This window comes from Ictidomys tridecemlineatus, chromosome 5, assembly GCF_052094955.1.
Source record: "Ictidomys tridecemlineatus isolate mIctTri1 chromosome 5, mIctTri1.hap1, whole genome shotgun sequence".
In the NCBI taxonomy this organism is placed as follows: Eukaryota; Metazoa; Chordata; class Mammalia; order Rodentia; family Sciuridae; genus Ictidomys; species Ictidomys tridecemlineatus.
In genome coordinates, this window is record NC_135481.1 from 59,935,629 (window position 1) to 59,961,020 (window position 25,392).

At 44.1% G+C, this 25,392-nt stretch overlaps 3 protein-coding genes across 8 annotated transcripts in view; 2 read left to right on the forward strand and 1 right to left on the reverse strand.

The window, feature by feature from the left end:
• Rab15 (RAB15, member RAS oncogene family) overlaps positions 1–7,881 on the reverse strand; it is a 29,466-nt gene extending 21,585 nt beyond the window's left edge. For 2 of the 6 annotated variants that reach the window (XM_078050072.1, XM_078050070.1), the window contains exon 1: positions 7,446–7,880. In XM_078050072.1, the coding sequence (XP_077906198.1) occupies positions 7,446–7,569 (124 nt within the window). In that variant the 5' untranslated portion in view covers positions 7,570–7,880. Of the gene's footprint in view, positions 1–4,392; positions 4,458–7,445 lie in introns of all 6 variants that reach the window. The other 4 variants (XM_078050071.1, XM_078050074.1, XM_021724798.3 and 1 more) reach the window with 4 other exon arrangements.
• The window catches only part of Churc1 (churchill domain containing 1), a 630,431-nt gene that overhangs the window by 47,022 nt on the left and 558,017 nt on the right, over positions 1–25,392 (forward strand). The gene's annotated exons all lie outside the window — the stretch shown is intronic.
• Positions 22,111–25,392, forward strand: part of Fntb (farnesyltransferase, CAAX box, subunit beta) — a 75,445-nt gene continuing 72,163 nt past the window's right edge. The window contains exon 1 of the mRNA XM_005322798.5: positions 22,111–22,362. Within this exon, the coding sequence (XP_005322855.1) occupies positions 22,219–22,362 (144 nt within the window). The 5' untranslated portion in view covers positions 22,111–22,218. The remainder of the gene's footprint in view (positions 22,363–25,392) is intronic.

Consider the following 25,392-nt stretch of genomic DNA (forward strand, 5'->3'; position numbering starts at 1 on the left):
GCCCCACTCACAGCCAGCAAAGGGAACCTCTAGCAAGTACCTACCTGAACTGAAGCTGGCATGACCATGGTGTGGCCATTACTAGCTGGCCTCAGCCAGTCTGGAGAGCAATAGTCCCAATCTAGAGGTGTTTTCCACAGCAGTTCTTCCTGGGAAAAAGATATGTACCTCCCCTGATCCTTGTCCCCAACTAAGTCTTCAAGACTCCATTCCAATGTCACTTCCTCTGTGAAGTTTTATCGACCTCCCTTGGGGGGATTTTTCACTCCTCTATAATTTCTTTTGCATAATATTCTGTCTGTTTGGAAGCCTGACTCCCCAGCTACACTGTGAGTCTACAGAATGCAAAGAAGCATCTTATTCATTTCATATTCTCATTGCCTGGTGGAAGGCAAATCATTAAATATTACTCAACAAAGTTAAATATGTGCAATAAAAAAATGAATGAGTATCCATGAGTGAATGAATGAAGTCAATACATGACAGCAGAAAAGAGCAGCAAAGAGAAAATTTTAATCAGGGAAAAGAGATCAGGGAATGACCCACGTTTCAAAGCCAACTGTTGGCCTATCTGTACATCATGGTGTCCTGGTCACTCTGTTCTCTTTAAATCCACATCAAAATGGCAATAGGAGAGCAACACTCAGATCCTATACTCGGAGGTCTCCTACCTGGACTCCTCAGTCACAGGCCTCTAACTCTCTTCAGGGGTGTGTGTAAATGAAGCAGAGCCCTAACATGAGGTGGGGAAGACACGCCCACTCCCCTTTGGCTGGCAGGGGAGGCATTCTACTTGGCAACCTGTGGAAGGGACTTCTGGGATGAAAAACATGCCCAAAGTCGCTTTGGAGAAAATGGAGGAGAGAAGATGGCTCAGGTTTGGGTCACCTTACATACAAGATGGGAGTCACTAGTTCTCTAGGGTCCTCAGTTTTAGTTACAAAACAGGGTGGATGATTAGACCTATCCTTTGCAGTAAAAGGAATTAAATGTCTAGAAAGCCCTGTGACCCCTTGACAAAGCTCTCTGACCAGGCAGAAGAGCCAAGGAGAGGTCAGAGTCCTGTACAGAAAACTGGCAGTTTTACAGGGAAAAAGGCACGAATATTAGATTACAGAAGAGACACTCTGAGAAGAGCTGGCAATCAGAGTAGAAGGGTAACGACCAAATATCAACTTTCATGTCTGGGGGAGGGGAGGAAGAGGAAGGAAGAGCAGAAACCAAGGAATGCAGGCAGGCAAGAGGGATCGGGGTGCTCAAAGCTGTGGGTGAATCTGCAGATCTGCAAATGTGGCACAGATCAGCTGAAACCTTCTGCAGGTTTCAGATGTGTTCATTCTCAGGGATCATGTCCTTGGGTAGAGGGATGGGAGGCTGGGTCTGTGCCTGTGTCATAAGGAGGAATGAAGGAGCAGAGGCCTAGGCAGAGCAACATCTAGCAAAGGCCCCAGCCTTGAAGCAGAGATGCCCCCATCCTCCCAGGCCACCCCTCTCCTCTCCACCTCCTCACCCACTCACTCTTCCTTCCAAGACACTGGCACTGCATGGGCCAGGGGGGCTTGGAACGAACACAGAGCCTACTCACATGCTCCCCTGGAATGGAAGACAGCTCCTCGATCTCTGTTTTGCTCACCACTGATTCCTCAGCTCCTAGCATGGTGCCTAACACATAGGAGGTATAGGGCAAGTAGTCTGAATGACTCCATGAGTGATGGACAGGAAGACTTCACAGCACATGATTGACAGTTTATTCATCACCATAACATTCTTCTGCACTAGGAACAATTATAACTATGAACATGGTGGCAGCTACCATTTTACTGAGGACTCTGCCAAGTGCTTTGTATCCATTAGCTTCTGTAATCTTCCTAATAATCATTAAGAAAAAGATTGTCTTACCATCTTCAATTTAGAGATGCAGAACTAAGTACGAGGATGTTAAATAAGCGCCTGAAGGTCACAGAGCCAAAAAGGCCACAGAGAATGTGCATGTCTGACCAGACTCTTTCCATCCTACTCACTGTTTCTTCCCTTCCCATCCTTTCTACAGGGCAGGGGCACAGGGTAGGAAGATACAGGTCTCCAGCTGCCTAAGGGCTACTAAGACCAGAAGGCCCAGCTCCTCACTCTAGGAATCTACAGATCCCAGGGCTACAGATACCAAGTATTCACCCCAAATTCTGTTGGGTCACTCAATTCCAGGTCCAGATCTAGGCCCCCTGGTCCTTTCCTCCCCCAGTCAATACAAGCGCCTGTCACAAGCAGAGCCAGTTCCAGCAGAACTTCCTGAGAAAGATGAAAGTACCACAGAAAACCCAGCCCAAGCAAGCAGCCTCAAGCCATGGCCCAACCGGTCCAACCGGATCATCATAGGCCATAGCTTTCCTCCTCACTCAACAGAGGTGCTGCCTGAGGGTGGCTTTTCAAATGAAAGATCCAGAGGCCAGGCGGCAAGGACTGCAGGGAGAAAATCAGCTCCTGGGCAGTTACTTGGATTTACAACCCGCTCCTGGCACCTTGCAGAAAGGCCATCAAACTTCTCCAGAACATAGACATCCACATATGACTCTGTGCCTGGGCAAACAGCACCAGCTCCATGAGATCCTTTCAGAAGTGGCCAGTTTGATGGGTTTGAGCTACTCCCCACTTCTGGAGGGAAACCAGAACAGGCGATTGCATAGGCTAGTGCTGGTACCATCAGAGGGAGTGGGAGGAGGAAGGGGAAGGAGCTGGTTGAGAGGTTCCTTCAAGCCCTGACACCAGCACAGCCCTTGACTGGTCCCCCTGCTTCAAGTCTTAAATCCTCTTCCAACCAATGTTGTTGAGTACCCTGCTCAAAACCCTTTCCTACCATTGCTAGGTTCAAGTCCCACCTGCTCAGCCAGGCCCCTGCTGCCCTCTGCCAATCAGGCCTGATACTCTTTCATTAATGATCTATGAGGGTTAAATGTTGCCTTCCCTGAACTAGAGCCTATGAAAACAAAGAAGGATAAGATGTGTCTCACCCCTGAGACACTTCTAGTTTGGGAGACAGAAAGAAGAATGTTCTTGCACTCCTCCATAAACTCCCTCTGCAGCAGCCAGACTGCAGGAGTCCTAGTCCCATGGACACCCACTCACTTCACACCTCTGTTATCTCTGCTCACTGTGCTCCATCTGCTCCCTTCCCTGCAGGCACTCACTGCATGCTGCTTCAGCCTTCCCTGCTAGTTGGAATCCACAGGGGCCTCTCTTCTTCTCTAACCTCAGAGAGCAAAAGCACGCTCTGGGGCCATTGCCATTACTGGCTGCCTCATGACACATCCTACATGGATAATGACTGTGGAACCTTCCTCAAGAGTACCAGTAATGAAGGCTGGGGTTGTGGCTCAGTGGTAGAGCGCTTGCCTTGCATGTGTGAGGCACTGGGTTCACTTATCAGCACCACATATAAATAAATAAAATAAAAGAGTAGCAGTAATAATTATAATCAAGCCCTTACATTTGAAGAATGCTTTTCCAAGTACTTTCAGATATTTCATCTCATGTTGGCGACAGCTCTTTTTTACCTATATCTTGCTTCTCCAACTAGATTATACACTTCTGTGGGCAGAAAAAAGTGGAGTGCAATATGTCTCTAAAATGCCTCACACGTGTTTGGTAGGAATGTTCAATTACTTTACCTGATGAGACAGACCTGTCAGGAACTAGTTGCAGGCAGATATTAAGGCTCTGACTGTCCTCCTCTGCACCGCTCTGGGAGCACAACTACATAGAAAGGGAATACCCACGGCACAGATCCAGCACAGAGGCCACCTGTCCACCCACTGGCCAGAAAAACGAGGATGGGAGAAGGGACAGTCAGTGCCTCAGTCTACAAGGGAGGTCTCCTCCCTGTGCCCCAGCTTTTTTATGGAATGTCACAAGCTCTTATAGTAAATACACAACACATTACAAAAGAGCCAGCCAAAAATCTGAACTCTATCTTGGCAATAATTGGGGAACTGTCTTGTTTTCCCCATTCACTGAAGCGGGGTTCGGGAAAGCCCTTGGGAAAGGTGCCTAGATCAACGACCAGCACAGTGAAAGACTGTATCTGGGCAGTTTGAGAGCAGCGATGTTTATTCATCTTGGAACCTCTGGAGACTAGCATACAAGGTGTGCACGCTTTTTGTGTGAGCAGATAAATGAATGACCATGACCTGGTAGTCCCTATTTCTTTGACTCCTCCATTTGCCTCCTGGCTACCCCTTCCTTGGGAACCTTCCAAATCATCTAAAGAAAAAGCTTTTCTTGACCATCCAATCCAACTCTTTCCCTTCAGTGTTAGTTAATGCTGAAAAACACAATCAAGATGAGGGAGAATTACAAGCCATTAGTAAGCTTTAAGAAAACATCTTATTGGGATTCTACCTCTTGGGTCCCCTTCTTCCTCCAGGAGAAGTCTTTTCTGCTGTCCTTTAATAAACTTCTAATTTCTGCTCAAAAAAAAAGAAAACATCTTATTAATAAGAAACCCAGTGGAGCAGATTTTAAAAGGCTATAGGAAGAAAGGCAGGTTTCTTTTTTTTTTTTAATTTTTTTAAGAGAGAGAGAGATAGAGAATTTTAATATTTTTTTAGTTTTTGGCGGACACAACATCTTTGTTTGTATGTGGTGCTGAGGATCCAACCCAGGCCGCAGGCATGCCAGGCAAGCGTGCTACCGCTTGAGCCACATCCCCAGTCCCAACAGGTTTCTTTCTCTTCCAGGGAATCTAAACTCCAAAAAAGTCCTCTGCATCCCACGTAAAGGGGGACCAGCCATGAGAAGCAGAGGAAGAACTTTGGAAACAGGTTTTAGGCCAATATATACAAAGGGCATTGGAGGGAGAGGGTGCTGTGGAGACACCCCACCTATTTTATTGACTCACCTCTGCCCCCCAAAGTGATACATTGCAGAAGGTTTCTGAGGAAGTCCCTAGACCTACCTAGCATTCCCCTATTAGCAGTAAGAAGGAATCCAAGAAAGGAGATTGTTGCTCCCTGCAACAAGGGTACATGGGAGACAGGCAGGACCAGCCTGTCGTCTCCGAGGGGCTGAGAGAGAGGGTAAGGGTCGCGGCCCAGTCCCCACCCCAAGACTGGGAAGAAACCACACTGAGCCGGGAGTTGTGTCAGCCGTGAAGGCTCAAGCAGATCTCAGCTTTATTGTGTCAGGGACAAGGTTATATAGTGATAGAAGGAGGGAGTAAGAAGAGAAAGTAGCAAGAACCAATAGGGGGCAGTTACGTTACTATCACTAGGGGCCTAGGCAGATTTCAGGTTAAACCATTAGGCAGGGCTAAGGTCAAAAGCCCGCACGTGCCAATCCAGCCAGGTCAGGAAATGCTCTAGAAGAGCCCATGAGGCCACTCAGCCAACACCCAATAATGGCCACGGTCCCAAAGGAGGTAAAAGTTTCCAACAGGAGATGACAAGGTGAAGGGACAAGAAGGGATGGTGATCAGAGATATGGGGCACGGGGTGATTCTCTTTAAGAAAGCATACTGTAACATTTTATAAACAAGGATTCCCTCATTTATCTGCTGAGAGGGTAAATGAGGGAAACGAGGGGAGGCTAACTCCTCACAACATAAGCAGTAGTCCTAAGAGCTTCTGAAATGAAGGGGATGTGTGAAGCCCTCAAAGGGAAAAGTTCAGGTGACTCCTAGGACTTGGAATGTGGCCAGGACACCAGGGTGCAAATGGCTGTTCCTCAGGCAAAAGTCAGGTAACCTGCTGCCCTTTGCCCCAAGCCTGCAACCTGTCCTCATACCCTATCTGGTTTCTCAGCCACTCCCTGGCTCACTCCCATGCTTTGCCCCACACCTGCCTCTTCTCTGAGCTCTCTCCTGGCCAAGGCTTGGTGTCTGTAACCATCTCTCTGAAATGTCTTCCATCCAAATAGTGGCCCAGCCCAAACTCTTATATCTCCTAGGAGTTAGCCTTACGGTATCCCTGAAGAATATGGATGAATTCTGTCCCCAAACCTAAGTCCCATGAAGATTGTGAAGCAAAGAGAGATGCTAAGAGCTCAATCCTAATTAACAACAGTAATAACAGTCAGGATCTAGCCAGCTCCCCCATGTATCAGACTTTGTACTGAGTGCTTTACAAACATTATCTTGATTGATCTATTATTACATCCATTCTACAGATGAAAAACTGAAGCTCAGAAGCTTAAGTGAGAGTCAAGGTCATGTTGCCCCAAAGTGAGATCTCTGGGTATGTGTGAGCTCCAGGTATGTGAGAAACAATACCTGTCTCTTAACCACAAGGCTCTGTTTCTCCTGGTTGCATCTAACTGCTCCCTGTTCTCTCTTAGCAAGGAGTGTGTGTTGAGGGGAAGCAAGGAGAAGTATCTTCCAGAGGAAGCTAAGATCTGGAGTCCTCCCATAAGGCAGCAGGGGCTTCTAGGACAGCATACCAACTGGATGACCAGCCAGCCCACAGGAGTTTCCTTTCAGGGGCCTAGGCAGTGAGGAGGCTACTCCAGGTTTAACCAAGCATAAAACCTGTTAGGTATGAGTGGAATCCCCTCAATTCAGACCTCCCAGAGGAGGAGGCCCTTCAGAGCCCATAAGGGAGAGGCTCTCTCTGAGGAGAGGCCTCAGAACCACTCCCAGAAAACAGGTGACCCTCTCACAACACTGCCCAGGATGCCACCAGGCCTTGTCCCTTTAATCACAGGCTCCCAGTGCAGATGGATCAGAAATAGAGATGGATTAGAGATAGAGTTGAAGGTGGGTCCTGCCTGCCTTCTGATCCCCTCAGGTCTGCAGCAACATTCCTGACCTTCCTCCACCCTCCTCAGCCTCCTTTAAAACACACTTTAGCCAGCTGGTTCCTCCCTTTCTCAAGCTCTGGGGCTTCTCATCAGTGCCCTCCTCCAGGTGTCCCACCTTGAGGCTTACCTTCACTACCAGTCCCCTGGTAACTCAATCCCTTTGACCTCTCCCTTCCTCCTGTCTTCCCCATCCTGGCTCCACACTGGCTCACCCCTGAACTGAAGGTAGCTTTATGACTGGCTCCCCACTCTGACCCCTTTTCCTGAGCACAAGCTTTACTTCCCCTCCCCCTCTTGACTTGGGGCTGTAAGGATGTCATTTCACTGGCTATGATTCTCACTGCCCCATTTCGGGGTACCCTAGCCTACCCCCGCCCCCGTTTTACTGGTTTGGATGGGGAGGTTCTCAGCTAGAGGCCAGAGATCCCACCCCTCAGCCCCGGATGGCAGGCAGTAAGACCCCCTCACCTGCAGGAACCGAGGCTCTGGTCCCCTGCAGGTGGCCCGCTCACCCGGGGGTTTATTCCCTCATCCTGGCCTCGCGCGCCACAGCCTCTAGCCTCTAGGGGCAGATAACCCCTCTCAGCCTGGGGAAGGGGAGACAGGGGAAGGGGCCGAGGGGCAGGGAGGGTGGGGCGCCCTGGGCCACCGCCCCTTACCGATGGTGGAGATGTGCGAGGAGTGGAACTCGTTGTCGGTGAAGCGGCACAGCAGGCAGGTCTTGCCCACCCCGGAGTCTCCGATCAGCAGCAGCCGGAACAGCACATCGTACTGCTTCGCCATGGTTGGGGCCCGAGGGGACCAGGGGCTGCGGGCGGCGGCGGACTCAGCCCCGCTCGGCTGCTCCCATCGCGGCCCGCGCCCGCCCGGGGACGCCGCGGGCGGCGAGAAGGAAGCCGGGCCGGGGCCCCGCGCTGGCCTCGCCCGCTGGCTGGGCGCGGGGAAGCGCGGCTGCGGCGGGAGCGCGGTGGCGCCCGCTCAGATGGGCTCGGCGCGGCGCTTCTAGCGCGGGCGGTGGGAGGAGAAAGCGGCGGCGGCGGCCCCTGCCCGCCCCTTCCCGCTTCCCCTTCCCCTGCGCCGCCGCGGACGCCCGGGGGAGGGGGCGGGGAGAGCGGGGGACCCCGCGGCGGGGCGGGGCGGGGCCTCACCTCCCCCGCGGACTCGCGGTCCAGAGGCGCGGCGCAGGTGGGTGCCAAAGGTTTGCATCTGTCCACCGACATTCTGAACGCGGGAGTCGGAGGGCGCTGCCAACCCGCTCACTTCTACCAAGCTCGACTTTCCGGTCTTATCACTTCTCCCCAGTTCCCATCCCAAGTCTAGCCTTAGTAACTCCGCTGGCCCCTGCAAGAGGGGCCTCCCCGGCCGGCACCCACCTAGCCTCACCCCAGGTTCAAAGGCCTTGATCAGGTCATGCCCGTCCCGGAAATCGCCTTTGAAAACTGGAGAGCGTTGATGATTGTTCTTCCCTGCCATCTGGCTTCCCCAGAACAACACTACGTGATTGTGTCAAGCCCCACCATCCCCATTTTTAGTCTTTAAACGGGGAAAAGCCTGCTGACTTCGTTCACCACAGTGAAAAGATAGATGACCACAAAATATTTCCAAATGCAAAACCCTTTCGAGGAGTTTAGGGCAAAAGTCTTAATTTGGGATCTAAGTTGCTTAGAGTAGGTTCTCAGGATGCCAACACATTATTTCAGATTGCTACATATTTCTGATATGGTGTACACCATTAGCACCAAAAAATGAATGGGGCTCCCTGGAGACCCAATTTACTACCACTGAAATGTGTTAGCATCGAGACAGGTAAATGAATGCTCTCTGGAGCGGAGAAAATTGCCCGTCCCTAAGAACTAGTATTAGGGAAGAGCAAATCTAGCCCATTATATCTATATCTCTAAAAAGTAATGAAAAATGTGTGTGTGCATGTGTGTGTGTTTTCAGGCTGAATATTAGATGGAGAATGTATTTTTCAATGGTAGATCAAGGTAAGTGGTAAGTCCATTTGCTTGACTTGAAGAGCTAGCAAGGTGCCTAGATTTAGACTTAAAGAGGGAAAAATTCCAAACCTGATAGCTACTTACACTAAAAGCTAAAGAAACTGTGGATTGCATGAAGATTTGCAAGTGTGTGTCTCTACACTGGATTTACATTGGTTTTCATTGCATTTTGAGGCTCTGGAGTTAGGAACATTTGGATTCCAGTCCCAGATCACTGCTCACCAGCTGTGCAACCTTGAGCACATTACTGAACCCCATCTGACCCTCAGTTTCCTTGTTTCAATTAAGGATATTTAGGATAACAACCTTAAAGGATTGTTGGAAAGATTAAATAAGATAATGTGTGGAAAGGACTTCAACACAGAACTTAACACTGTACTCAATAAAATACTGAGGTACAGAAAGCACCCTGTGATAGTCTCTCTCTGCTTACCTGGGCTGTAAGAATATCCTATAGATGAATATAGCCAGGGGTGTTTTCTGCTGAGCTGAATTCCAACCTGCTGTGACTCTTCCTCCCACAGTGCACTGAGTACAGAGCTCAAGTTCAACTCAGCCAAACTCCTCTGGATGCTACTGCTGCCTTCCCACTAATCTGCACTGTAATGGTAAATACTCTCCACAGGTCTCCTTTATTTGAGAACTTTAGTGGCTTTCTACTTGCTTCTGTCAGAGAAAGCAGGAAAGAAGAGGCAAGCTGAGGTGGATTCCTTAGTCCAAGAGGGAATTTCATTTTGAAAGAAATGGCTTTCCCTAGGCAAGACAGGAAAAGGAGTGAAGTTTCCTAAATGAATCTAGAGGGGGAAATGTTCACATTCATTAAAAAAAAATTAAGGATACTTCCTCATACTGGGCTGACTTAAAATTCAGTAGCTTACATCGATTTAAAAAATGGGGTGGGGGCGGGAGTGGGGGAGCTGGGAACCGTGCCCCATGCCTGTAATCCCAGGGATTTAGAAGCCTGGGGTGGGAGGATCACAAATTCAAGGCTAGTATCAGCAATAGCAAGGCCTTAAGTAACTTAGTAAGACCCTGTCTCTAAATAAAAAATAAAAAGAGCTGGAGATATGGTTCAGTGGTAAAGCACTCTTGGATCCAATCCCTAATACCAAAAAAAAAAAAAAAAAAGTGTGGGGGGGGGGAGGAACCAGGTGTGGTGTGTGGTGACACACACCTATAGTGCCAACTACTTGAAAGGCTAAGAGGTAGGAGAAGGAGAATTACTTGAGCCCATAAGTTCAAGATCAGCCTGGGCAACACAGTGAGACCCTGACTCAAAGAAAGGGGGTCAGGGTCTAGAAGTCCAAACTTCAATTATCTGTTCTCATCCTGGCTTAGCCACTTTCAGAGCCATTAAAGAAATGATCTCCTTCAATGTGTGTGTGTGTGTGTGTGTGTGTGTGTGTGTCCTGTGAGGTGAAGGAGCTAAGATTTCGACAATTTTATCAAAAGAACCACATAGACCAACAGAGACAATGAAATTGTAAATGGAATACCTAATTCCCTTCTCTTTCCCCAGTCATTCACTGGGACATTTTGGCATCCTCCTCAGTTGTTGGACTAAGGCAAATTACAGTAGAGCTGAGAGAGCTGGGTGTGTCTCCCCCAATAAGCCTCCAAGAATCAATCTCTCAATTATACCAATTCTTTTTACCAAGAAGACAAGTCCTCCTGCTCAATCCCACCCTCACCTCAGACACACTGAGCATGCTCTCAAGGGCACCACTGTGGTATCTGCCATAGCAACAGCTGAATAACTGGAGATGCTCTGACAGCCCACCCACTCCTGAGACAACACAGCTGGCCCAAGGGGCTCCTCATTAGCAAAACTCCATCCCTCATCCAGACTCAAATGTGTCCGACCCTAGGTGACTCAAAGTAATAAGCTCTTCTTTTTTTTTTTTTTTTAATTTATTTATTTTTTTTAGTTTTCGGCAGACACAACATCTTTGTTTGTATGTGGTGCTGAGGATCGAACCCGGGCCCCAGGCATGCCAGGCGAGTGCGCTACCGCTTGAGCCACATCCCCAGCCCCTAATAAGCTCTTCTTACCGAAGGATTCCCATCTTCTCCTGGGATTAGAAGAAACAAGACAGAAACCTCTGTCCCTATCATTTCAGTACTGTCTTCCTTTCATATCCTTTTTCTTTTCTCTGATAAACAGAGAATAGGGAATAGAGACTCTGAAATGACAAATGAAGAAGACAAGTTGTCAGAGTTGCATTCATCTTAGGACCGGGAACCAAAGGAAAAAACTTCTTTTTAAAAAAAAAAAAATTATATTTTTAGGTGTAGATGGACACAACACAATGCCTTTATTTTCATGTGGTGCTGAGGATCGAACGACCCGTGCTAGGTAAGCACTCTACCACTGAGCCACAATCCCAGGCCCCAAAGGAAAAAACTTCTGATGGTAATTCATGTTAATACAAAATGCCCCACAGCACCATTTCAGGTTGTCCTCAATGTCCTGGCCACTACCTTCAGCACTATATTAGTTTGCTATGGTCACCATAATAAAGTAACACAGACTGAGTAACTTAAATAACAGAAATTTATTTTCTCAAAATCCTAGAGGTTAGAAGTCTGAGATCAAGATATAGGCAGGGTTGTTTTCTTCTGAAGTCTTTGCTTAGCTTACAGATGGCCATCTTTGTGTTTACATCATGGTCTTCTCTCTGTGCACATCTGTCCTGATCACACCTTCTTTTAGGACACCAGTCATATTGGATTAGAGTCCACATGTATGACCTCGTTTTACCTAATTGCCTCTGCAAAGGCTCTATCTCTAGAAATTGTAAACCAAGAAATCATAAATGAGATTAAAATAAAGCAAAATCCATTGCAGGATAGATTTGCAAATCTGGAAACAGGCTCAGCCAGATGGAACCAGTGCTTTGCCAAAGAAAAGTGGACTTGGATTCTTACCAAGGCCAGCATTGGTAACTGACATAAATGAGGGTGGATGTAAATTTTCTGTGTGTCTTGGAATGTCCAGGTAGAGGCAAAACTGGTCACTCTAGTATTCTCAAACCTTGCATGATAGTATTAGATTCAGGATGTTTCCCTCTGGCTGATTCAGTTCCTGGTGTGACGTCTGCAAACAAAGAACTCTTTTGTCAGGAAATCTCTAAGGCTCAGGATAAGATTTTTATTTTTATTTTTTACCATGCTGCAGCATTTTTTTTTTAAAAAATCAAAGTCTGAGGTAGTATGAGGTAGTAGGGGTTAGGACTTCCACTTGAATTTTGGGGGGACACAACTCAGTCCATCACAAGGACCAAACCAAGAGCCTCATCAGATATGATTTCCTGTGCACAGATAGTTTCTAGGGATAATTTCATTCTCTCACAGCAGGAAACAAAAGATATGGAATCTTTCTTTCAACTTCCCGGAAGGTGGTATAGATATGGAAGATTTTGTAATGGGAAAATCTCAGAAGTGAGATCTTTCTCTTTATCAAGACTAGAGTTGAGAAACATGATTAGCAGCCACCAACCATGCAATACATATCATCTTGAACCTTTACTGTCAAGGTTAGGTTTGGGGCTGGGGTAGCTCAGTTGGTAGGGTGCTTGTCTTGCATGCACAAGACCCTGGGCTCAATCCTCAGCACCAAAAAAAAAAAAAAAAAAAAGGTTTTGGAGGGCAAGATACAATCTGCAGTTGGGAATCTATGGGAGTAAGTCACTATATATATTAAGGTAATTCTAGTTGCTGTAACATATAAACCCCTAAATCTTAGGGGTGCAGACATAGAGATTTATTTTCTTCTCATATTACATCTAGTGGGCAGCAAGATGGGAGGGGTGAGCAGGTGGCTCTGTTTCACAAACTCATTAGGCACCCAAGATGGTAGAAACTCTGGTATTTTCAACATGCCACTCCCATTGGGGCACTCAATTTAAAAGCAAGATGTTGCCAGGTATGGTGGTGCATATCTGTAATCCCAGCAGCTTGGGAGGTTGAGTCAGGAGGAAGGCAAGTTCAAAGTCAGGTTCAGCAATTTAGCAAAGCTCTAAAGCATCTTACCAAGATGATGTCTCTAAATAAAATATAAATTGGGCTGGAATATGGCTCAGGGATTAAGCTCCCCTGGCTTCCAATAGTACCAAAATAAGCAAGTTAAAAAAAAAAAATCAAGATGTTGGTTCATTCTAAGAGTTACCTGTCAGGAAGGGTCAAGGAGAATGCCCATTACCAAGGACAAGGAAATACTCCATTCCATGTCCTGTGCATGTCAAGATCACAGACTTTGCATTAAAGTGGAGAAGGACTCTTCAACAGAAGAAGGGAGACTTGACCCTGTAGTCTTAGATTAACAGACTACAGAAAGGCTGCCTGAAAGGAGTGGTACTGAAATACATTTAAAAGAGGTCTCAGCATTTGTCCAGAAAATAATTTGGAACCTACAAAGGGACAATATTTGGCTAGTAGAGTAAAACACTGAGAAAACCTCTTTGTTAATTGAAATTTTTAGCTTTTCGAATATGAGGCAGGAAGTTCTTCTGAATATGGAGGGCTGCCCTAGGCACTGGCAGCCAGCTGGCAGAAGTCAAGAGAGAAAATAGAGGATCAGGATCAAATAGAAGGTTTTCAAGGATCCTGCCTAGGGGTGGTGAAGCAAACTTCTTCCAATCTTCCAGCTTCCATTGGCCTAAGTGCAAAGAGACGGCCGGGCAGTTATTTTTTGGCTGCAACTCTTTCAATGGAAGAGGAGCAGACCATGGCGGACAATGAGCATTTCTGCTCCATATAAAGGAGGTTCATGGTTCACAGTGGCCCCCAACCTTAGGTGTGCATTAATGTCACTTGTGGAACTTTAAAAAATGCAAGTGGTAACTGGTGTGATGGTACAGCTACCCAGAGGCCTAGAGAGAAGGATCTCAAATTCAAGGTCGTCCTGGGAAACTTAGCAAGACCCTGTCTCAAAGATTTAAAAAGGATGTGTGTGTGTGTGAGGGGGGGGGGGTACTGGAGATGTAGCTTGGTGGTAGACCACTTCCCTGGAATAAGCAAGGCCCTGGGTTCAATCATCAGTATTGGGGGATAGTGGGGAGCATGTGCCTGGGCCACAGTCCAGGCACTCAAATTCAGTAGGTTGGGATGATGCCTGGAGGAAATCTATATTTTTAGTCTTCACTGGTAATACCAAAGCAGAACCAGGCTTTAGAGTCACCAGTGTATTCTGGAGTGTATGCTTCTGGCATTGCATCTCAACAGCTTTAAAAATCACTTTTCAGGGTTGAGTTTAATTTAGTTAGTTTTACAGGGCTGGGGAATCTTACTTCGGGCCTGCAGCAGGCTAGGCAAGTGCTCTACAACCTAGTTCCACCCCCAGTCCCTTTTCAGGTTATTCATTGTCAACAATGTTATTTTAGTTAGCTTCAGTTTTGTATCTGCTGATGAAATAAGTTTTCACCATGATAAACCCCAAACAGTACTGAGAGCAAATACTTTTGAGCAGGTTTTCAATAACAGAGTACATATAATGATTAATAACATACTGTGATTTATTTCTTATCATATGACACACTAAAATAACTCAGGTGTGTAGAATTGGTAATTTATTGATTTCTGAGAAGTTCACAGTTGTTCTCTGTCCAATATAATCATTATATTTAGAAAGCTCTTCTTTTTGTTTTTGGTGATTACAATTTTTTTTTAATTTCCTTTAAGTGTGCTACCAAAAATAAGAATAAAATAGACTTTCGTGATTTCTAAATTCTAATGTAATCATTTAGAAATTATTACTGGGCTAAGGTGTATCTCAGTGACAAAGCACTTGCCTAGTTAGTATGTACAAGGTCCCCTGGGTTCAATACCCAGCACTGCAAAAAAATAAAATTTTTTTTTAAATAAAAAATTACTGTATAACTATTTGAAAACATTGCTTAGTAGGAGTGGTGCAAGCCTGTAATACCAGCAGTTTGGGAGGCTGGGGCAGGAGGATCTTAAGTTCAAAGCCAGCCTCAGCAAGTTAGCGAAAGGGCTGGGGGTGTGGGATGTGGCTCAGTGGTGAAGTGTCCCTGGACTCAATCCCTGGTACTAACAAAAAAAGGAAAGAAAAGAAAATAGTGCTAAATACAAATGTTATATATTAAAAGGTCATCTTAATTAAATATATTAGAATTACTTTCTTCTCCACCTATTCTCACATTGCTTTTTATACATGTATTATGTTCAATTGTTTGTATATATATTTCATTTTATATTTAACATATTTATTTATAATAAGCTATGTAATAATAAGCAACTATATAATTTCTTGCTGTGTTTATAAGATAGTAAGCTCCTGAAGGCTAAAGTTAATGTAATGCTCACTGTCATTATCTTCCACAGTATGTTACACAAACAAGCATTCAAATATTCATTACAGGGCTGGGGATGTGGCTCAAGCGGTAGTGCGCTCGCCTGGCATGCGTGCGGCCAGCGTTCCATCCTCAGCACCACATACAAAATGTTGTGTCTGCTGAAAACTAAAAAAATAAATATTAAAATTCCCTCTCTCTCTCTCTGTCTGTCTCTCTCTCTCTCTCTCTCTCTTTAAAAAAAAAATATTCATTACAATAGCTGAGCAGAGTAGCACATGCCTGTAATTCTAGCAACTTGGGAGGCTAAGGCAGGAGGATTGGAAGTTCGAGGCCAGTCTGTGCAACTTAGTGAAATCCTATCTTAAAATAAAATAAGAAAAGAACTGAAGATTTGGATCAGTGGTAAGGTGCCTCTGTTAATCCCCAGTACTGAAACACACACATACACACACACACACACACACACACACACACACACACACACACACTCCCCTCCCCATTACAGTGACTGGAAATCATACAAACCATTTCACTTATTCAGTATGGAGTATGAATGAACTACTTCCCCTGCCTTGAGGAAGTGGTGGGAAGACAGAAGGTAAAGAAATAATTACATAAAATAGGAGCTGAGGATGTGGCTCAGTGCACAGTGCTCGCCTAGTATACATGAGGACCTGGCTTCTGGCTTCAGTCCTCAGCTCCACCACAAAAACATAAAACAAACAAATAAAATAAATAAGACATAAGGTCTGTGATCTGATCATAAGTATGATGGAGAAAAGTAAAGCAGGAGAGTGGGATTAAGTATTACCGGAGGAAGGAGAGCACTTCAGTTTTACATGGGAAAGTCAGCAAAGACTTCAAGGAAGCTTGACTTAAACTAAAAAACTTGGATAAAAAAACAATCTGGGGGCAGAGCATTGAAAGGATAGGTAGTAGCAGGCATGAATGCTGTGAGGCTGGAGCATGCTAAGGTCCCTACAGAGCCGCAGAGATCCCGGTTTGTGGGGGGTATTGTGTGTTGAGGGGTTAGGGAGGAGACAACAAGCAGGAGAACATAAAAAGAAGAGGCCGGGGAAGTGGTGGGGCACCTTGTTTGTTATTTTAACTTTGACTTTGACTCAGTGAGGTAAGAAGGTTTTGAGGGAAAGGGTGACTTTTCTTACATTTAACAAGGTTCAGTTTTGTCTCAGTCCTTTCCAGCTACTAGAACAGAATACCATAAACTAGGTAGCTTATAAGCAAGAGATATGTATTTCTTGTCATTCTGGAGATTGGGAAATCCAAAATCAAGGTGCCTGCAGATTCAGGATCTCATTTATTTCATGTAGGTCTACTTCCTGGTTCATAGAGGGTGCCTTCTCTCTGTGTCCCCACATGAAAGAAGAGGATGAGGGGATCTCTGGGGTCTCTTTTTATAAGGGCACTAATCCCATTCATGAGCCACCCCCCCATAACCTAATCATTTACCAAAGGCTCTCCTTCTTTTCTTTTTAATTTATTTAAAAAGGATTTTTTTGTAGTTGTAGATAGACAGGATGCCTTTATTTTATTTGTTTATTTTTATTTAAAAAAATTGCAGTTGAACCAAATGCCTTTATTTTATTTGTTAATTTTTATGTGGTGCTGAGAATTGAACCCAGTGCCTCAAGCATGCTAGGCAAGCACTTTGTCACTGAGTTACAGCCCCAATTCATTGCTCTCCTTCTTATACTTTCACATTGGGGATTAGGTTTCAACATGAATTTGTGTGTTGCAGGGGGACACAATCACTAACTGTATATCAAGTTTGCATTACGAGCCAGGCATCACACCTGGGTGGCTCACACATGTAATCCCAACGCCTCAGGATGCTGAGGCAAGAAGATCACAATTTTGAGGCCCAGCCTCAGCAATTTAGTGAGAGTCTGTTTCAAAATAAAAATAAAAAGGGCTGGAAATGGAACTTAAGTGATGAAGTGCCCCTGGGTTCAATCTGCCAGTACTTCTCCCAAAAAAGCTGGTATTAAGGCTTGGGGGAGAAGAGTGAAAATGGGGGAAATAGAGATTAGTGTAAGAATCCAAATAAAGATGATGGTGGCTTGGGCCAGGACATTGGCAGTGGAATTGGTAGGCAGTGCTCAGATGCCAGATACATTTTGAATAGCATTTTTTGGGTTGTAAGAGAAGGGGTATCAGTAATGGCTCCAAGGCATTTAAGAGTAAATAGAAGGATGGAGTTACAGCAACTCAAGTGGGGCAGATTTGAGTGCACAGGTTTGGAAAAGAAGCCAGTAGCTCTATTGTAGATAATATTAAGTTTGAGGTGCCTATAAGATAATGCATGCCTATAAGGAAATGCAAAGAGGCATATGAAACGAAGGCTGGAGTTCAGGAGAAAGATCCAGACAGAAGATATAAATAGGGAGTTTTCAACCTACTGTTGGTATTTAACACACTAAGACTGCCTGAACTCACAGGTCAGAGAGGGTAGCCAGAAAAGTTCAAGGACTGAATCCTAGGACACTCCAAAGTCTAGACATGAGAGGAAACCCAGTATAACGCAACAAGTAGAAAGTATTTTGAGGAGGGAGTGAGCGATTGTGCAAATGCTTCTGGGAAATCAAGCAGGAAGGCTTGAGATGGGTAACCGAGAACTGATGCTTGGATTTAGCAATATGGAATTTAGTGGAGACTTGACAAGAACTGATTAGGAAGCCAGATTAGAATGGGATCAAGAGAGAGTTGGAGGTAAGGAATTAGGAACAACGGTAGGGGAAACTCTCTCAAGAACTTTTGCTCTGAAAGCAAAGTAGTAATGTGGAGGTACCTAAAGAAGTAGTGGAATCAAGTGTTACAAATACCTGCTTAGTCCAGGCAAGGTGGCACACACCTGTAATCCCAGTGACTTGGGAAACTGAGGCAGGAGGATCACAAACTAAAGGCCAGCCTTCACAATTTAGTGAGCCCGTCTCAAAATGAAAAATAAAAAAGGGATGAGGATTTATCTCAGTGAATGGGGGAAGGCTGAAGGGCAGGGGGATGCCCCCATTCTGCTTCCCAGCCTCCACAGGGCTTGGTGTCACTTGCCTATAGTTCTAGCTACTCCTAAGGCTGAGGCAGGAGGATGGCTTGAGCCCAGGAGTTTTCTGGGCAAAGATCCTATCTCCTTGAACCAAAAAAAAAAAAAAAACAAAAAACAAAAAACAAAAAAAAAAAACAAAAAAAACCTTCCCAAGAATGGAGAAATAGCATGTTTGGGGAGGATGAGCACCATCAGAGAGAAACATTTGGTTTTCAGAGAGGCAAGGGAGATTGGCTGTGCTATGCTTTTGACTGGGATGTGAGGAAAGCAGGAGGGGCTGCCCCAGGTAGGAGCTGGGTCAGTCATTCCATCCAGAGGAAGAAGAGGGACAGGGAACTCAGAGTTGAAGGGCCACAATGGCGACAGGAAAGCAAATGTGGGGGAGGAAATTAATTACCTGGCAGGATAATAGATGAGTTATTTGCATTCTCCAAGTGTTCTGATATGTATTATTACACAATTTCACAAGATATTAAAAGAAACAATTCATTTTGACACAGGATTCTGTAATGTAGGCAGAGCAGTTTTGAAGCCTACTCTCTGATCCTGCACTAGTGTCAGAAGCGACCCCTAGTGGTTCATTTGGACCACTATTTTTTTTGTTTGTTTTCTTGATCTTGGAAGTACAAAATAGCAATGTCCACATTATATTACTCTTAAGGAAATACCTACAATTCACAGTTAAATTTAGAAGAATAATGTCAGGCATTTGAGTAAAATAAACTCGAACCATCTGCAGTTCAATCTGGAGTTGGTATTATCATTCTAAGAATTTCCCCTCTAAGTACATCACTGTCTGCAGCACCTCCAAGACTGATGTATATTGTGATTCTTGGATAAGTGATTTTATTAAATCCAGAGAAAGGACAACTGGCAGTCCATTGCTGATCCAAGGCTGAATGATCTTGATTCTTACACAGAGTAAAAACTCCTCATATTTTTCTTTATTGGTTTCACTTGATTTTTTATTGTTAGTGGGTTTCCTCTGCCTGGATTGTTCCCTCATCCTGGGCCAGTTAACTAATTTCCTCATCAGAGTCTCTCCAGCTCTTCTGGACTGCCTTAGATCTCCCCTACTATGCAATCTTTCAACACCTCGTGCTCCTTTCTGCCTCATGCCATTTTCCCCAACTGCAATGAAACAAGCAATTCTGCAATTATTGTTTAATGTCTATTTTGGTAAATCACGAGACTCATAAGGTCAGAGACTGTGTCTCGTTTATTTGCCACTGTTTCCTTAAGCACTTAGCTCAGTGCTCAGCATATGACCAATACTCAATAGGCATTTATTGAATGAATAAACACGATCCTGCAGGGGAATCTTACCAGGCTCCTGTTGACATCTTTTGGATTCCACTACAGAGGAAATTGCATTTCAGAAATGGATTCTATTTATAAAATATAATTGGAAATTGCTTTAGGTGCACCTGAGACAGATGCAATAATTTGTTTAAAAAAATCATTCCAACTATTCTTTCATTAGTACAATCTATAGGATCGAAATGTTAAGTTTTTGGCCTCCTTACCCCGCCCCCAGTACTGAGAATTGTACTCTTGTTTGCCAGGCAAGCACTCCATCTGAGCTATATCCCTGGCTCTTTTTAAATTTTATTTTATTTTTTTAAATAGATACCTTTTATTATTATTATTTTTTCTTTTATGTGAGACTGGGGATTGAACCCAGAGCTTTGTGCATGTTAGGCAAGCACTCTACCAGTTGAGCTATATCCCCAGCCCCTTTAAATTTTATTTTGAGACAGATTCTCACTAAACTGCCCAGGCTCTCCTTGAACTTCTTATTCTCCTGCCTCAGCCTCCTGAATAGCTGGGATTAGAGGCACTTGCCATTCCCCCTAGCAAGTTTCTAGCTCTTAAACAAAGCAAATCTTTACAAAGAAGAACTTACTGGAATTGTTTTTCAAAGCAGAACCAAGGAAGATAAAATAAGATGCCAATACTAAAGGAAGTATAATAAGACCATTTCACACTGCATAGCCAGATCCGTGATCCTAACCCACAGTCCCACTTATTCTCAGACATGGTAACAGTTTGGTGCCATAGGTCTCAACTCAGCAAAAGTACCACCAGAAGATATGGGCTTGTGAAGGGTTTGTGATAGTGTTTGCCCATATGAAGTCTTTATGCCATCCAGCCTCATCTTTGGAATCCTTCTGAGTACTTTTACTTATCACCAGAGACAACCAGTTGTGAAATATTATATTGGCCTATATTCTCTGGATTCTAGACATATGACTTGGAGTCAAGTGGGAAGACAGTAAAGTGCTCTGAGCAGGAAATAATTTTTGTCTATCTGGACCATCTGTTTCTGAATATATATATATATATATATATATATATATTTATATATATGTGCATATGTATACACAAATACATAAATATATATACATACACATACATAGCATGAGGAGTAAACCTAGGGCCTTGCACAAACTAAGCACATATTCTACCACTGAGCAACACTCCCAGCCCTTGAAACTTTCTAATCTTCTCCCACAACCCCGATTCCAAATAATTTGATCTCTTAGGTGTTATATTTTGGCATATTTGTTTTTTGCTTTTGCAGAACTGGGACTTGAATTGAGGAGCAGCAGACCACTAATTTATACCTGCAGACCTTGTTATTTCTTATTTTGGGACAGGGTCTCACTAAGTTGGCCAGGCTGGTCTTTAACTTGTGATCCTGTAGAATAGATGGGATGTTGTAATCCTTTTCATATAGGCCCTGAAAAAGATTCTTTTGCTGTTCAAAGGCAACATTGTTTTCCTAAGATCACTACTTTATCATTGTTTTTAATGGGAGCATATATGATGATTAAGCCCACTCAATAAGAACTTTTTTTGTTTTGGTATTTTCAGATTAACTATCAGAATTAATACAAGGATACTATACAGGTATATTTCTGGGATGAATCCTCAAACTTGTGCTTCCTTCTTCAGGCTTTTCTCATTTTGTTCTTTTGAATGGCTCCTCATCATCTCTTCAGGTCTCAGCTTAAATGCTGTACTCACAGAGGCTTGGCCTGACTACCCAATCTTATTTATTTAAAAAAATTTTTTTTGTAGTTGTAGATGAATAGTATGCCTTTATTTTGTTTTTATTTTTATGTGGTGCTGAGCATAGAATCCAGTGCCTCATGTATGCCAGGCAAGCACTCTGCCACTGAGCTATAGTCCCAGCCCCCAATCTAATTAATTGGGCTCCTACACCCTTAGTCTCTCTTATAGATTCTGTTACTTTTCTTCATACCATTTTTATAGGTCATATATTTGCATTCACTCATTTAGTTCTATTTCTCTAAAATGTAAGGTTCCCAAGGGCAGGGACCTTGTTCATTTTGTTCACTTTTTTATTTCTCAGCTCCTTGAACAATCCTTTACATGTAGTGGATACTCCATAAACATTTGTTGACTGAATGAGTATTTCTTTGATTGTTTCACTTATGCTTGTTCTATCACATTTTAGCACTGTTACTCCCAAGGGGTGAGGAGAAAATTACAATGCCCCTTCCTTCCATCACTGGGTACTGAGGATAGCAAATTCTGCTCATTTGCTAAGAAGCTACTGGCTTCTCTTGGGAAACTGTCAAAGACCCAAAGGTGCACAATTATTCTACTAGTAACAGCGTGACTGAGGCAATCAAGAGAGCTGTCAGAAAAGGTTTTAAAGTTACATTCATTGGATTCTTGGGCACCCCAAACTGTAAAACACTAGTAAATTACAGAATAAGCAGAATGCTGAAGTTTATTTAAAAATTTGCATAACGAACCAAGGCATCTTACACCATCTGTAATTCAGATGTACACAGTCTTCGCTCCAGGAAGCTGAGTTCCTGCAGCAACCTATCTGCCCAATGGGGGGCGGCAGCATCTTAGTAACTCACTCCCTGAAGATGTGTAGGTGGGAGGAGAGATTCGCGTTCAAAATCTTTTTGACTCTACCCACATTCCGTAGCGCCTTAGCCCGCTCGAGTTTCAATGCGCGTTGTTGCTGGACGAAGCGGAGTCCTATACACCGCCCGCTGCTCTCCTGATCATGGCTTCTCCGAGTTCCTTCACCTACTATTGCCCTCCATCTTCTTCCCCTGTCTGGTCAGAACCGCTGTACAGTCTGAGGCCCGAGCACGCGCGGGAGCGGTTGCAGGACGATTCGGTGGAAACAGTCACGTCCATAGAACAGGTGAGGTGGCAGGACAGGGCGAGGCGCCCGCGCGGGGCCTTCTGGGAGCGGCAGTCCCATCCGCCGGGCTGCCGGGGTGCGGAACTCAGTGCGGAACTACGCCTCCCACAGTGCACCGCGGCGCCCTCTCTGGCATGCTCTGGGCGCCCAGGCTGGGGCTTCCGAGTGCAGCGTTTGTGGGGCCGTATTGGGTAGGGGTCCTTGTCGGAGTTGAGGTTGGGAGAGAGGATGGGCCCAGGTCTTCTCTGCCTCAGAGAGCAGAGAGAACCTGTTCTGTGCCTGGAGCCCTGAACAGCTCGGGCGGATCAGTCAGTCCACTTCATTCTGCTGGGACGTCGGGAGGTTCAGGGACAGTGCACTTTCCTCCACTTGCTTGCAATTTCGGGACGCCAAGAGGACCGAACGGCCAGACTCCGTTCAGGCCATCCCATAATCTGTTGATTTCTGACAGCCGTGCCAGGTTCGGGCCTGCCTCGTGATGGCATTTTGGTGGCTATTTGGGCACCAGTAATGTACATGTTGGACACAATATTAAACGCTGGAAGTACAGAGAAATAAAACAGTTTTTGACCAGGAACCTGGTTGGGAAGACAGGCAGGAAAACAACAGTTTGGAAGGTGCAAAAGTAAAATACGAATTTTGAAGTATTTTTCATTCACTAAGGCCTAGAGATAGAATCGAAACTTATCATTTTGAAAAGTGGGAAACTGTAGTGAACTACAGTTTCATTTTTTTTCTCATTCCCAAACTGGAATTGTTCCCAAATTTGTTGTTGTAGAGCTGTTTAACCATCTGTTACTAGGAGGAGTGGTCAGGATGATTCTTTTTAGCACTAACAAATAAACATCCTGCTGCTTACTAAAATAAGATATCTTAGTAAGATCAGTCCCCACGCTTATTAATCTTGAAGGGAACTGCTTTGTTTTTCATACCTGAATCTGGGTGCCTCTATGTAGGCAAAATTAGTAGCAGTAATTATTTTACTGTACTGTTAGGACTTTATATATAATTATACATTTATAACAAAACAAGGGCTTGAATGCATGGTTATATGTTTAGTAGCGGAGGGAATATTTCATGCTTTATGAGTTTAATGAATAGTAAAGGAAACCCTTACCTTTTAAACGTAGCTCCTCAGGTTAGTTAGTTCACCAGTGTATCCTACAAAAGTCTTTTGCAAAGGAGCACAAAGACATCTCCCATCAGGGAAAAACCTACAGGATCTTTGCAGTGTTCCTAAGTGATGAATTGTTGAGTTGATTCAGGACAATTCTGTTTTCTTTTGATTTGACTTTAGACTATGAGATTATCTTTTCTTTTTCTTTTTTGGCCTTCTCATCCCTGATGTTATTCTTTATGTATGAATTGACCTAGAAGATAAGCTAGGGGAGAAAAGGAAATCAGAAGTTGGTCTGTTAATTAAGAGGCCAATATAGAGACTTCTATGGGTTGAGAAGCAAATTAAAAACAGGGACATGATAAGGAGTAAATTAAAAACAGGGACATGATAAGGAGTTTTTCTGATCTGCTCTTTCTCTGTTTTATATACTGCTACACCCCATTCCCCCCTCGTAAATTGCTGAAGTTCCTACCTGCTTAGTCCTCCGTGGAAAACACCAACAAAAATAAGCAGGAAAACAGTAGACACAATGAGCAATGCAAAAATGGATTTAAGGTCCTTCATCTTCAAAGGACTAGGCCAAGGCCAGGGCTGAGAAAGGATGCTAGGTCCTGATATGTTATTATAGAGCATCTTTCAGACATGGGCCCAAAGATATGATAGGTAGTACAGCATCTTATATTTCTTTTCCATGTCAAAATTAGCTCACATTTTAGGTTTTAGATGATTAGTTGCAGTTAGTAGAAAGAAATGTGATATCTCATTCTGTGGCTTTCTCAGTGTTTTAATAATCATGATAGCAACCATTTATTTGGTCCCAGCACTGTAATAAATGTTCTCTGTACATTGTATCATTCATTGCAGATGAGAATACTGAGGTTAGAGAAGTACCAGATTGGTAAGTTAATGATGATTCATTCATCAGAAACAGCAACCTTGTTAGGGTATCCTACCGTTGTTTACAGAGGATGCTCTTATTCTTTTGGTTTTGACCGAAGCCTCCATATATTCACATGGATTTACTGACTGCTCAGTTTTGTGCCATTGTTAAAAAAAAAAAAAAAAAAATGCTGGGCTGGGGTTGTGGCTCAGTGGTAGGGCACTTGCCTAGCACATTCAAGGGCCTGGGTTCTATCCTCAGACCACATAAAAATAAATAAATTATGTTCAACTACAACTAAAAAAAAAAATGTTTAAAACACAAAAAAACGAATGTTTGTCATTTCCTTTCTGATTATCAGGAGACTTATTTATTTGGAAGAACCTTTTGCTGAGGGTCCTCTGTTCCATTCATTTTTTAAAAAATATTTTTTTAGTTGTAAATGATTTTTTTATTCTATTTATTTATTCATATGTGGTGCTGAGGATCAAACCCAGGGCTTCACACATGCCAGACAAGTGCTCTACCACTGAGCCACAATTCCAGCCCCTCTATTCATTCTTTTAACGAATATTTGATGGACTTTTATGTGTTAGGCTCTGTTCTAGGCACTAGGCATAAGTCAGTGAACAGAGGAGATTGATTTGATGTTTTTAGGAAACTTGTTCCAGGTCAGGGAGGTATCAGCTAAAGAAAAAAATATAGGTCTGGAGGTGTAATTTAGTGGTAGAGTGCTTCCCTGGCATGCATGAGGCCCTGGGCTAATCCCCAACTTTACCACCACAAAATTAATTAATTAGTTTATTTTAAAAATAATAATAAATAATTAGACATACTGTGGAGATCAATAAGGAGGAAAACAAAAGGTGTTCTTGGAATGGTGAAAGATAAAACTGATGTTACATTTGAACTGAGACCTGAAGTACATGAGGGAATAAATTATGCATGGATCTGGCAGAAGAATCTTCTGAGGAGAGAGCAGCAAGTGCAAAAGTCCCGAGGCAGGAGAGAGCAAGAGAGGAGATGGGGT